General features: G+C 33.8%; 1 protein-coding gene across 1 annotated transcript in view; it reads right to left on the reverse strand.

Moving 5' to 3' along the window:
* Positions 1-619: 619 nt before the first annotated feature.
* Positions 620-14,726, reverse strand: part of NGLY1 (N-glycanase 1) — a 33,640-nt gene continuing 19,533 nt past the window's right edge. The window contains 9 exon segments of the mRNA XM_039343700.1: positions 620-1,557; positions 3,975-4,152; positions 5,590-5,775; positions 6,833-6,997; positions 10,661-10,771; positions 10,972-11,117; positions 12,366-12,487; positions 13,155-13,374; positions 14,217-14,379. Of these exon segments, the coding sequence (XP_039199634.1) occupies positions 1,385-1,557; positions 3,975-4,152; positions 5,590-5,775; positions 6,833-6,997; positions 10,661-10,771; positions 10,972-11,117; positions 12,366-12,487; positions 13,155-13,374; positions 14,217-14,379 (1,464 nt within the window). The 3' untranslated portion in view covers positions 620-1,384.

Consider the following 14,726-nt stretch of genomic DNA (forward strand, 5'->3'; position numbering starts at 1 on the left):
ATGAAATGGCCGGAAACCAACCCACAAGCTCAAAGAACGAACCTTCACCCTCACAAATAAATTTATAACTAAAAGCTAGTACGGATTTGTTAAAAACAGATCACGTCAAACTAATCGTACTTTATTTTTTGGCAAAGTGACTAAATTAGTAGATCAGCAAAAATGCTGTGGACATAGTATACTTAGACTTCAACAAGGCATTTGACAAAGAAGGCCATAACCTACCTCTTAGTAAGCTAGAAAAATGTGGGATAGAAAGTATCACCACCAGATGATGTGTAACTGGATGACAAAACATACTCAATGAGTAGTCCTTAGTGGTACTACATCTACATGGAAGGAAGTAAGAAGGGGTACCACAAGGTTCCGTCTTAGGCCCAGTACTCTTCAATATCTTCATAAATGACTTAGATGAGGGATTAGAAGGGGAAATCATCTAATTTGCAGATGACCCTAAACTGGCAGGAATAGCCAACATTCCAGAAGACAAGTTCAGAATCCAAAAAGATCTTGACAAACATGAGCAATGGTCCTAACCAATAAAATGAAATATTTGGTGGTTATAACAGATCGATTCCCTAGTATAAATATAAGATGCTCTTGAATAAATATAACAAAATGAAGAAGAATAGCAACTTTATATAAAAAATCTGGATCAATCCAAATTTATACAATATAACAGGCTTATTCAAATTAGATATTTTATCAAAGCTCTACACTTTTAAGTAATATATATTTTTATATTGAAATTGTCCAAATTTTGGGAACATAATATATTTAATATTTTTCTAGATTAGAAGCTACACCAAATAACATAATGTACATCAACATTATCTCTTAACAAAATTTCATTTTTAAAAACTAAAGTTTAAGTAAATTAAAAATTACAAGAAGCAGTAGTAACTATACTATTAGTTTAATATTGGTAATGCAATTAATTGTCTACTATAAAATTACAGATAAACAGAAATGTTAAAATATCACACAAAAGTGGTTTTTAAAAATGACATTCCAGAACCCAGATTTAAGACACTAAAATCTTCATTCCATTCTTAAAAAACTTATTTTACAGATTAAATATTTTAACTTATATTTTAAAATTTGAAAGACTATGCAGGAGAATGCTATACTGTACATGATTATTTAGCTTCTTTTTAAATTATAGGTATTCAAAGAATTGCTTTTTGAAGTAATAAAATTTTATATCCTTTCCCCCTTTGATATATTTCTTTCATTATTTTCAAAGAAAACAAAGTAATGTAGAATTTCATTGCATTTCATATTAGCGGTATATTTTCAGTGATAATGAATATGATGTTTTTGCACCATTCATTTACTTCTGAAAATATTTTGTCTGGAAGTAGTTTCATCAGAGTATTGATATTCAGAAGTCACTCAATTTTATAATTATCTCAAAACAATCTTCAATCTCTTTTAAACTTTGTCTAAACAGCTGTGCATGTTGCCATGCAATATTGCCATCTCCTCCACTTAGTTCAGCTTCTAAGATAACATTTGTTGTGTTGGAAATATCAGGATAAGAATGAAGCCTTTTATCTATCAAATGGAAACAAAAAAAAATCCTGTTAAAACAATTTTAATAACAATATATATATAAATTATTTATATATAAATATATAAATAGGTTGATAAGCTCTGCAAACTATTTATTATACAATAATAATAACTGCTTAGACCATTTTCAGAATTAGACTATCTGATGTACATTACACATATTTGGAAACTGGCATCTGTATGGTATTACTATTCCAAAAATGATTCCAGAAAATGAGTTTAACTAGTTGCCACAGTCTCTATAGCAGGAACTTAGAAAATGCAAAACATATATCCTTAAAGAAAAGGATCAAGTTGCACTAATGGACATTAATACAAAAGATATTTAGAAAAAAAAACTCATTAAAATTAGAAAAATGTTACAAAACACCCCTAGCAATTTCTAAGTTTCTGTACAGTTACTTAAAAGAGAAAAGATTTGGATGCGGAGAAGAGGGTCAAAGAAAGTTCAGAGAAAGATGTTCTGTTTTACTGATACTACTTGAAAATACCTTATCAAAAATTAATTTATAAGATAAGAGGGACAAGCAGAGATCCTTCGTTGCCTGCTCAGAACAAACTGAAATAAGTAGGAAAACCATTTTAATAATGTGTATTTATAAAATGTAACTAGGCTAAATTAAAATGTCTGATTTAAACTATAGCCAATTAAAAGTTGAAAATTATTCATAAAAACTCTATACAGGTGGTCTTTACTTACGACTATAATTCAGCACAAAATTTCTGTTGCTAAGTGGGACAGTTATTAAAGGAATTTTGCCCCATTTTACGACCTTTCTTGTCAGACTTGTTAAGTGAATCACTGCATTTTTAAATTAGTAACATGGTTGTTAAGTGAATTGGCTTTCCCATTAACCTTGTTTGTCAGGTCACAAAAGTGTAAATGTGACACACACATCCAGGACACTGCAAACATCATAAATATGAGTCAGTTGCCATGTTTCTGAATTTTGATCACATGACCAGGGAGATACTGCAATGGTTGTAAGTATAAAAAACAGTCATAAATCACTTTTTTCAATGCCATTATAACTTTGAATGGTCATTAAATGAACTGGTGTAAGTCAAGGACTATGTAAATGGAGTAGTATGGATTTTGCTCTGCTTAAGACCAGAGAGATGCTGTAGCACCCTACGTCTTTTTCACCCCATCTCACCCACTGGGTCCCCACAGGACTAGACCTGCTTTCAGCTTTCAGACACACTTTGTTAGTTCCTTCATCAATCACTTACTTACCTTCTACAGTAGCTCTTCTTCTGGAACCTCTGCAGATTGCACTGGGGAAGAACAACAAACTTCCATCCCTAAGCCACTTGGCCCAGAGCAAGCATGCTTTTGGGAATAGATCAGGGATGGTAGCTAGCAATGCAGCTCACCAGTGCAGCCTAGTATGGAACATCTCTCTTCTTCTGCAATGCCTTTCTTTCTAGCCCAGGCATGCTAGAAGAAGTGGGAAAACCAAAGTTTCTGGGACAAAGCTCTTTCATTTTTGTTTTCCTCCTTTCAGCTTCTAGCCTCTCTTTCTAGTCTGGACACATGAGATGCTACATGTTGCAGGAAAGAGATACTGAGACAAAGCTCTTCTACCTTTGTTTTCACCCTCACAGCATCTAGCCTCTTTTTCTATCCCTTTGTTATATTTTCCCATTGCTTCTTATTAGCAGACAGACAGCTGTATGGCAGGCATGCGAGCGAGCTAAAATCATTGGCGAAGGAGAGATATATGCAGTTGCCTTTGCCAGGTCCACCACTGCCATTCCCAGGACAAAAGATAGCAGCAGAACCTGCAAAGGTAACAATGTCCAGCGTTGTCCTCCAATGCTTCTCACACACAGGTTGTTGTGTGTTGTGTGAATACAAGTGAGAAGCACTAGGGAAGAAAAACAAGCTGCTTTTTTTCTAGTACATATTCCTTCATTCTGGAAGTGACCACTCTTTTCAAGCATCCTTAATTCATTAGGGCCACTCTGAAAATGCCAAAGCTGGACAGCTTGTTCTCATTGTTAGTGTGATCTATGGAACTTGCAGATGGAGATCTATGATAAAAGGTAAGTGAGCAATGATTGAAAGATGGGGAGGAGCATGTGGGACCCTGAGGGGGAAAGCAGAGAACAGGTGTTCAGAGGGTGGGGGTCGAATTGGGAAGCTTCAGGCAAGGCCTGTACTAGATCTCCCAGAACCCCCATGGCACCCTGTGCTCTGCTTAACAACCCATGCATTCACTTAATGATTATATCTGCAGAGCAGGGATAAGGGTCGTTAAGTGAGGCAATTCCAACTTTTGACCATAGTGGGCAGGTTCCATAATGATTGTGAGTCAAGGACTACTATACTGAGCAAAAAAATAGTAACTCTTGAAACAAATATTGTTTTTTTGGACAAATGCAAAATTATATACCTCCATTAACATCAACTGCAATGCTTCCAGAGTGCAGTGTCCACTTTACTCTTCCACTCTCAAATGTTTGGTTGCTTGTTCTAATGGAAATGTTGTCTATTTTTAGACCAGCAGAGCCACATTCAAATTTCCAACAGATGTAGCCAGATGAGAAGCCTTCCTTTCGAGCTAAATAAACCTAGTTAGAATGACAAAAAATGTGATGTTAACCAGTGAATTGCAGTGCATTAATATTGTGATTATGGTGCTGGAGAAGACTCCTGCGAGTCCCCTGGACTGCAAGGCGTTCAAACCGGTCAGTCCTAGAAGAGATCAACCCCGACTGCTCTTTAGACGGCCAGATCCTGAAGTTGAAACTCAAGTACTTTGGCCACCTAATGAGAAGGAAGGATTCACTGGAGAAGAGCCTAATGTTGGGAAAGATTGAGGGCAATAGAAGAAGGGGACGACAGAGAATGATATGGCTGGATGGAGTCACTGAAGCAGTAGGTGTGAATTTAAATGGACTCCAGAAGATGGTAGAGGACAGGAAGACCTGGAGGAATGTTGTCCATGGGGTCGCGATGGGTCGGACACGACTTCGCAATTAACAACAATAACAACAACAATATTGTGATATTACTCAACTTAATACATAATCACTTCATAATCATACCAGTGAAATCTTAGTTAATGGTGCTGCTTCTTAAAAGTACAAACCTTAGTATATTTAGTATATAGACTACTGTTATGTGTAGTTTACCTCCTACCAGTATGAATGCTGAGCATTCATCCTATTAAAAATATTAACTTCTAAAAATAATTCTATATATAACTTAGTAGAATTAAATGTTATCTTATGGTTTTACAATAAAATTCATATGCAGATAGTTTTATGGACTATTTAAAGGTATTATGTTTTACCAAATAATACTCTACATATCTGCAAGAAAATAAAACTGCAGACATTAAAAATCTATCTGATTCTGACATACAGCAATGAGGCACATATGTCCTAAAATATATTCAGATCAAGACTAAAAGGATAATGGTTTAGTCCCTTGCTTTGAAAATAGTATTTGTTACTATCATCTTTAATTAAGAATCTTGTATATATGGAGCTGCACAGCTGAACTAGATGCAGCCTAGCACAGCACAATTAAGATATGTTTTGGTTAGAAAAGATATTCTAAACTGATATTATTGATACTATTAGAAAACTGTAACAAATGCTGATATTCAATTATATATTTATTAACAACAATAAGAATTGTATTTGCTTAGTGTGGAAAAATGTCTATTACCGGAAGAAGAGAGGATGTATTGGATGGTGTAATATTGATTTTAGTTTGAAGAAGCTTATATATACCATGGAATTACTAATGGACTCAGTCATCACATTGTCTATTAAGCACTTGATTGTAAAAATAGAAAATTAATAAAATATTTTAAATAAATAAATAAATGTTTATTTAGTAAGGTCATACTGCAGCTAGATACCCAGAAAAGACTCAACTGTTCTAAGGAATTACCAATGGCTGCCATATGAGCCTCCCGCATGCATACACCAAACACCTTTTCCCTTTAAATACGAGTCATGGGCAGCCCTATTTTAGAATAACGGATTTTTACTTACCATTTTCCAATCTGATTCAACCTTTCTGCCTAAAGAATACATTTTCCAAACGCCATTCTCCCAACCACTGATTTTTTCATTATTATTTGATATTCGGGTATAACAATCTTCCACTATATTATAGCTGAGGTGAAAAAGCTTGGAGGCTTTCTCTTTTACAGTTGGAATAAATACTATTTCTTTAGTCTAAATAAACAAACCCAAAACTTAAAATTAGTTTCTTGTTAGACATTTAATAAACCTCACTAATGAATAATACGTATCTGATCCAAACATTTTAGATAATATACAGTCATGTAAAAAAGAAAGTACACCCTCTTCGAATTCTATGGTTTTATGTATCAGGATATAGTAGAAATCATCCATAGCACAACACTAATAATAATAATAATAATAATAATAATAATAATAATAATAAGTTGGATTCATGTCATTATTTATTTTACAAAAAGAGAGCCAAAATGGAGAAATGGAAGGAGGAATAAATTTAAAGATTGCATGCATTTTGTGTGGCTTTGTCAGGTACACAGGTTTTTTTTTTTACTAGATCAGTACATCACAATTTTTTAAAAAATGTAAAAATAAAGGCAACTACATTCAGATTCTCATTAATTTGAGAAATGAGGTTAATAATGATAGTGATAGTGATAATGATAATAATGATGATGATAATAATAATAATAATAGTTGGAAGGGACCTTGGAGGTCTCTAGTCCAACCCCATAACTCAGGCAAGAAACTGTATACCATTTCAGACAAATGGTTGTCCAATCTCTTCTTAAAAACTTCTAGTGTTGGAGCATTCACAACTTCTGGAAGCAGGTTGTTCCACTGATTAATTGTTAATTAATTAGTTGATATTAACAAATGAACCACACATTTTGCTAACATGCCTAGAGGCATGATTGTACTTACAGTATTAATTAATTAATGCTAATATTATTTTAAAAAATGCTTTGTATTTTAGTTGCTTATAATTTTAGTATCCCATTAATAGGAAGTTGAATCTAATCTAAAGAATAAATAAGTCTGCTTTTCTTTGCTCTATTTGCTGCTAAAATTTTGATGAGATTAAAACAAATTGAAAAACTAAATTACAATTTTGGGCTGAAATAAATAGGAGAAATCTTTGGCAACTAAAATCAACAAAATGTAAGTATAATTAATTTTGTTGTTAACCAACAAGCCACAGTTAGAGCTTACACTAAGAATTCTAAAAATTGCTATTAGATGCTATAAATACCTCTAAAGCAATTTCACCTCTGGCAACTCTCCAAGCCAATGATCCAGATTCTCTTCCATCAAATTCTCCTGGCTTTGGTGTTTTTGGAGAAATAAACTCAACAAGCTCTACTATGAGTCTTTGTAAGAGCTCATTTTTTCTTGCCTCACTTAGTATTTGCTGCCTCTAGAATCAATGACAACAATAAAATTACATCAGAATCTTATGCTTGTGTACTCAGAGGCAAATATTCTCAGGAAACTGAAGGATCAGAATCTGAATTTCATTGTAACAAACCATGATATAAAAATAATTTATGATAACTTATTTTATATAATCTTAGGTATCAGCTGCAATTTGTATATATGTATGTAGGTATGTACATATTTATTTATTATTAAATTGGTATCCTATTGAATCATCCACATAGAACAGGGGTAGGCAACCCAAAACACTTGAAGAGCCACTTGGACCCATTTCCCACCAAAAACAAAACACTGGGAGCCGCAAAACCCTTTTGATATCTAAAATGAAGATAACACTGCATATATCCTTTTTTACCTTTATTATAGGTGTGTGTGCGTGTGTGTATGTGTGTGTGTGTGTATGTATGTGTGTGTGTGTATATATATATATATGTATGTGTGTGTATATGTATATGTGCGTGTTTGTGTGTGTGTATATATATACACACACACACACAGGTAAAAAAAGGATATATGCAGTGTTATCTTCATTTTAGATGTCAAAGGGTCTCTCTCTCTGTCTCTCTCCCTCCCTCCCTCTCTATCTGCCCTTGGTCTGCCACTCCTCTTCCCCCACTCTCTTTCTCTCTCTCTCTCTCTCTCTCTCTCTCTCTCTCTCTCTCTCTCTCTCTCTTCTCTCTCTCTCTCTCTCTCTCCCCCTCTCTCTCTCTCTCTCTTTCTCCCCCCCTCCTATCTGCTGCTCACCTAGCAAGCTTCAAGCTGTTGTCCAACAAGCTCAGGGGTAGGCAACCTCGGCTCTTTCATGACTCATGGACTTCAACTCCCAGAATTCCTGAATCAGCCTAGCTGGGCTAGCTAGCTCTCTCCTGCTCTTCCTGCTTCCTGCAGAGACGCAGCAAAGGGAGGAGCTCCGCCCAATAAGCTTTTCAGCTCCTTGGAGAACACTGTGAGTGCACTCTCTTTTTTACACACACACACACACACACATACACACACACACACGCAGAGAGAGAGAGAGAGAGAGAGAGAGAAGTGCAATTGCCTCTCTCTGTCTCTGTCTCTCTCTGCAAAGGCAGAGGAGGCTAGGAGCCACAGGGGAAGGCTCAAAGAGCCGCATGCGGCTCCGGAGCCGCAGGTTGCCGACCTGTGACATAAAACATACAATAAAATTAATTTTAATTAGCATTAATATTAAAGCAGTTAAATATGAAGATAAAAATGTTTGAAATATTTTAACAATGGTTTAAATCATGCTGTAATGTGGAGTCAGATAAACCGACAATTCTATTTACAGGTAGTTGCCAACTTATGACCATTCATTTAAAGACTGTTCAAAGTTACAGCTAATTTTAAAAAGCTACCTATGATCCATCCTTGAAGCTATGACTTCCAGCCACCTTCTCCCTGCAATAATGTAATTGTATTCAAACCACAATCTGCTTGCATTGACACAAGTTGTAGTGTCCCATGGTCATGTGACTGCCATTTGCAATATTTTGAGCTGTTTTCTGGTATGTGTTTTTTTTCTGACAATATTTTCAGACAAAAATGCCCCCTTAGGAGAATGGAGTCACTTAACAACCCTGTAATATGCTTAATGAATATATGATTCACTTAATGATTGCAGTGACTCACTTAACAACTGTTGTAAGAACAGTGGTCTGATCACACAATACCTCCACTTATGACTGAAACATAAGTGAAATCCCAGTCCAAATTATGTTTTTAAGTTATATATGTTTATAATTCTACTGCAAGCATAACTACTGATGAAATCCTACGTATGTTTATTTAAAAAGTAAAATCCCATTGAATTATGTAGGATTATGTAATATTTCTCGATAAGTGTTAGGGTTAGGGTTATAAAGCACAGAAGTTCATTATATATAGCTGTTTTAAAAAAAACTTTAACATTAACTTGGATTTATACTATTGGAAAATTTTATTCTGAGGTTGGGTTATTTGTGTACTGTAATGAAGAAAAAAACATTAAGAAAAACATATTTGGATGGATCAAAATGTTATTCCATACTGGTACTCCTTGACTTACAATCACAATTGGGACTTGAATGTCTGTCATTGACTGATGTGGTCAAAAAGTATGGTGTCATATGACCACATCACTTAGAAATGGCATTTATGACATTCACCAATGCCATTGTTAAGCAAATTTACCAGTTATTAGGCAAAGACCCTCTCCAAACTATTCCAGCCTTGGTACCTCCTACTTCTGAACACTGGTTCTTCCAAGTAAGAGACTGCCTCCCTTTCAACTCTCTACTACTGCCTATTCCCCACATCTCTACCCTTTTGGTCATTCTACATTCTGCCTTCCAAGGCAGCAAGCCATCCTGCATTCTACTGTCTCAGTTGACCTTCACTCTTTTTTTGCTCCTACTGCCATTAAGGTGTGCCCAGCTGGCCCTTCATGAGGTAGCTGTTGACCACATGAGGCCATCTTCACCAGGTCTTGTGGAAAAATTGCCATGCAAAACCTTGTGCAGCGAGCAACTGTGGCTCAAATAGCATAATTGTTCAGCAGGCAGAGTAAAGATTAGCTAAGAAAGTAGGAGCCTTGAAATGCAGGGGGCTAAAAAAGCATAGATGGGAAATGCCAAGTGCCCAAATTTTGATCATGTGACCAAGGGCACTGCAACAGCAATAACATCAGACACTGGCTTTGTCCCTTAGTTCAGCATGACCAAACTTTGAATGATTACTCAACAAATGGTCCTAAGTCTATGATTACCTGTATGAATGTTTGTCCTTGGAATATAAGAATTAATGTTGCGAGTAACACAATTCTTGCTAGTTTGTTTTAAAAGGTTAAATTCCTAGTGACAGGTGTTTTGTCCTATTAAGCATTACACAAGGCTGTATTAAATCAGATCATTGATGAATCAATTTAAATCACATGAGCTATCAACAAATCTATCTACATATAGAGCATACTATTTGTTATAAATTTAATAATTGAACATTTCAGAGGAGTAAATTATTATTTTCATGAAAGCTACCTCTAATTTTTTTATTGATAACCTTAAGAAACAAAAAGAGAACAGCCATCATCTTCAGAGAGCAACACAGACTCCAGCAAGACTTAACAGATATAAAGAAATTCAAAATTGCAAGGTCCACCAAAATTGGACTTGAATGGATAAATCTGAAACACATACAGGCAACTCTAAATGGAATCTGCTAAATAGATATCTTTCTCCAACTAAAATTCCCTGAGGTGGGAGAGATTTAAAAATCCAAGAAATTTACATAACAAAAATCAAGTACTTTGATAAGGACTTGAGGGAAAAGATATAAAAATCTGACTCTGTGAAATAAAATCTGTAACAGAGAATGTATGTCACAACAACTACATAGTCCTCTTACTCTTTTCAAAGAGTATTATGTTCAGTTGTGCAGCAGCTTATCACTTATATGGGAAGGTGTGCAATTTTTTTTTCTTGCCATCACTTGTAATTTACATGCAGCTAATTTTCCATACACAAATAGCACATCTGTCTATAAGTCTTTTATATCCTCTCAATTAACTGAATAGCAACAGGTTACTTTTCAATCTTTAATTCAAGACTAGTTTGAATTCAACTTTTCTGTAAATTTAACAGATAATTAAGTTAAAACTACATACACTTTTGTTAAGATTATTGATTGTTTCTCGTAGCACAGTTTCTTTGACCTGTGTCCTTCTAGAAAGCAATTCTTCATGTTTACAAGAGTAACGCCAGGTGACATCAACAATCTGAAAAGCACAAATTGTGAAAGAAAATACTTTTACAATATGATAGAGAGAAAATAGACTGAATTTCAAGCATGTTAAGATTAGAAATATTCCAATGAAGAAATAATATCCTTCTTGCTGTGCAGTTATACAACTGCTTTATCAGAACAGCCAGAGCTACTTGGAAGATCTGTTTAATTCAGTAAACACGGTTCACCTACCTCCTCTTTAGAAAAGGCAATAATATAGGACAATTTTTTCCCCCATCCAATCTCATACAAAAGGGGTTTATCACAGACATTTTCACAACAGTCGCAATGAAGCCATCTTTTCTGTGATACAGAATAAACTTCAGTCCATACATGATCTGATAAAAAAGCAGCGAACATTAAAAAAGATTGTCAATTTTAGAATGCTGAACTCCTCAAAGAGAGATTTTTTTTACAACCCTGCAGTCCTTTATTTAAATTTTATTTGCTCATTTAAGTACATACCCTCCCGATGTTGCATTATCAAGATCACTTAAAGAAAAAGCATGATGATATTGCCTAACTGTAGTGATAACTCCTGACTTAAGACTGTTAAGAAAGGAGATTAGACAAATACACAAATAAAGGTATTAATTATAGTATTAATCTCTTTCTCATTTTGTTCCTTTCCCTATACATTGATAGATTTCAAGATGTAATACAATTAATACAATTGTATTTTTTGCTAAATTGGTAAGTTTATTTTGCTAAATTTGTTTTAGCTAGATGATTTTTAAAAAGAGTAAAAGACATCTAAATAAACAGACTGACTAAATAACAGTTACGGCAAATAAAAAGCTTGTTATTTTCTTTGAATACCTTCTCAAGGATTCTATAACTACAGTTCCAACAATATGAATACCTTCTTGGTTCTTTTAATAGTGGGCCACAGAGGACAGTCCCCTTAATAAGTAAATACTAAAGAAACATCACCTCAAGCTACAGGTTATAGACTTCTTACTGTGATCTGATAAGTCGTGTGTGTGTGTGTGTGTGTGTGTGTGTGTGTGTGTGTGTGTGTGTGTAGGCTCACAGGTTCAGAAAATTCCATCTTTCTGATTTTCAACCTCAACCATAAACCTGCAAGTAGAATGGGCTGAGAAAATGTTCTCAGAAAGTTCTGTGGATGAAACCTCAAATTGGATATCCCCAGTTCCTAACAAACTCCCTTAATTATCACACACTGCTTATCAAATATAGACCAATTATCTGCTTCTTTCTAGGTCTAATCTTTTGGTGAAAAAGCTTTTTTACTATTTGCCTTTCCCAATTCCAAATTTATGAGTCTACCTATGTCTCCAAAATAATTTCTTTCATTTCAGAAACTCTCTTAGTCAAGATGATAAGTGTGTGTGTTAGTAATAATAAATGTATTCATACACGAAAATTTAAGAGGCTACAACAATTCTGATGCAGGTTACAATTGTAAACTCAGTGGGATTTAAATAAATAGGATTGCACTAATACTATAAACTGTAAGTCATTAAAATGGCACCTGAACAGCATTATTGATTAACAATTTCAGAGTACTTATGGAACATTTTGCAGTTCTGATTTTAACATAAGGTATTCTAAAACAGCTATACCTGTTGCATCCCAAATGTATCTTGCTTCAAATCCTACTGCTCTACAACAAAGTGTAAAGCAATTAGCCCATTCACCACAACGCCCTTGTCTAATTTCCAGGAGCTTTTCAGGATTGTTGTATCTGGAAACATAATTTTTTTAAATATGAAGTTTTCAGTTATTACTATAAGAACCAAAATAATGCAATTATCTTAAAAGTTTCCCCATAACTATCAGTAGGTAGAAATTAATAATAGGTCATATATTATTATATTGAAATTTGTCTTTTGAATTATTACATCCAAGAGTTCTTTTAGACAGTCATCATGGTACTTTAATTTGCTTATTTTTCTCTCTTATTACTGTTTCTTTTGTGTCATGTGGAACCCCCCAAAAAACACTTAATGACTTAAATAAACATTTTCTGAATAATTATCTGAATAAACCCAGATGTATAAAGTCCTATTACTAGATTTCTGATTAAAATAAAACCTACAAAACTTGGACTGATATTTTAATATTTTAAATTTATTAATAGCACTGCTGCTCAACTCCAGATTTTGTAGTAAATCTTGAAAATCTGAACGACAATCTTCCTTTGCTCACCAATATAATTTAAAAAGAAATCAGAAAGAAGGTAAGGCATACATTCTACTCTAAGTGATAGCAAAGAGCAACTAATGGTTGTTGTGAGCTTGCATTATATATGGAATTCCCAATTATGCAGATTGAAATATAAATGAGATCAATATACTAAATTAGTAATGTCTAATACAAACTCAATTGTTAAAACAATTTACTAAACTCACCTTGGGAACCTGTTGCTGAACTTGCATTGGTTACAGAAATGATTTTCAACTCTACTTGCATCCCATCTCAGGTCATCCTCGTTAGGTGACAAATTATCTTTAGTTTCTGTCTGTCCCCCACATTTGCTACATGGTAGGCTATCTACCCACTTAAAAAAACTACATTTAAACCAGTTGATGAGCTCCACCAGAAGAATATCCTCTTCTCTCAGAATACAATCTACACATTTAAAAAAGAATTAAAATTAAAACAGGCATCTAGACATCAAATTGGAATAACTATTTCAGGAATTACACAGAATTAAAATGAAAATAATTTTGAAGGAGCACCAAGAAATAGTAACTTTATATCAAATGTGATATAGCTTCTATAATATTCTTATATTTTAGGGAGATATTAATTGGGCATTTGAATCTAAGACACACATGGCTTGTTCCTTACTGACTTACTGAAAACAAATACAGTAACTTTAAAGGTCTTGGATACTGAAAGAAATGAGTCAGGAAATTGGAAATATTAGCATTCTATACATAAATATCAAAACATCTTCACTGCCATAATCAACATAGAATCAATAGGATGACAGATCTTAAATACTTACATTCAAGTTCTCAATTTAGAACTTCAACCAAGTCTTATTTAAATTGGGGTTTTTTCTACCCTGAGATGCAACATTATGGCAGTTAATCTGAAGATACCCGGTACCAAAAAAAAAAAAAAAAAAATACTTCCAATATAACTTATCAGAATTATTTGTAAATAAATTAAAAATATTTGCTGTACTAGATAAATATAAATCAGGGACAAAAATGACCATCTTTAATAGAATCATAACAAGTGTAGTGGAAATAATTGCATAATCCTCTAAACTATCTTTGTTTCAGATTGCATAAATACAGAGCTACAATTCTTACACACAGATAAAAATATACAGCTTTATAATCTCTAAAGCTATTCCAAAATACAGCTCCTGTGACAATTTTGTTTGTTAACAGATGAATGCATTTATATAGTAATGTTTTGTTTGATACTGTCAGGTTTTAAAACTATTCAGATATTACCTCTGTCCAGTTTTTGGGCTTGTGTTAATTTTTTCTGAGCTTGCTTTTTCAGATTTTGGAGTGGAATACAAGCCAAAGCTTTCTTTTGTAAAACTGGATTTTCATATACCATTACGTGCAGAAAATTTGACTCAAGTGTCTTCAAGAAAATTGATTCAGTTGTCTAAGACGAAGAAAAAAAAATATTCTCATTTCAATTGTTTTAAACAGAATGTCTAGGAACCTCAGATAAATTTATTCTTCTACATAAATGTTCTTAATGACTCTCCAGATATATTGATGACTCTCCAGATATATTCTAACGATTTATATTTAAAGCTGTTTGGGGATATTGGAAGTTATGGTCCTAATATATTTGGGGATCAATGGTTTTAAAAATGCTGTTTGAAATGTCTCAAAAAGAATGTTTGCACTTTTATTAGAGGTTTCTTCACATACTTAAATAAAACAAGTTCAAACAAGCTATTCAAGCATAAATATTCCTGTTGTTCAAAATCAGTATATAATGTA

The sequence above is a fragment of the Crotalus tigris genome, unplaced genomic scaffold, assembly GCF_016545835.1.
Source record: "Crotalus tigris isolate CLP2741 ecotype Arizona unplaced genomic scaffold, ASM1654583v1 scf7180000017871.4482833, whole genome shotgun sequence".
Classification (NCBI taxonomy): domain Eukaryota; kingdom Metazoa; phylum Chordata; class Lepidosauria; order Squamata; family Viperidae; genus Crotalus; species Crotalus tigris.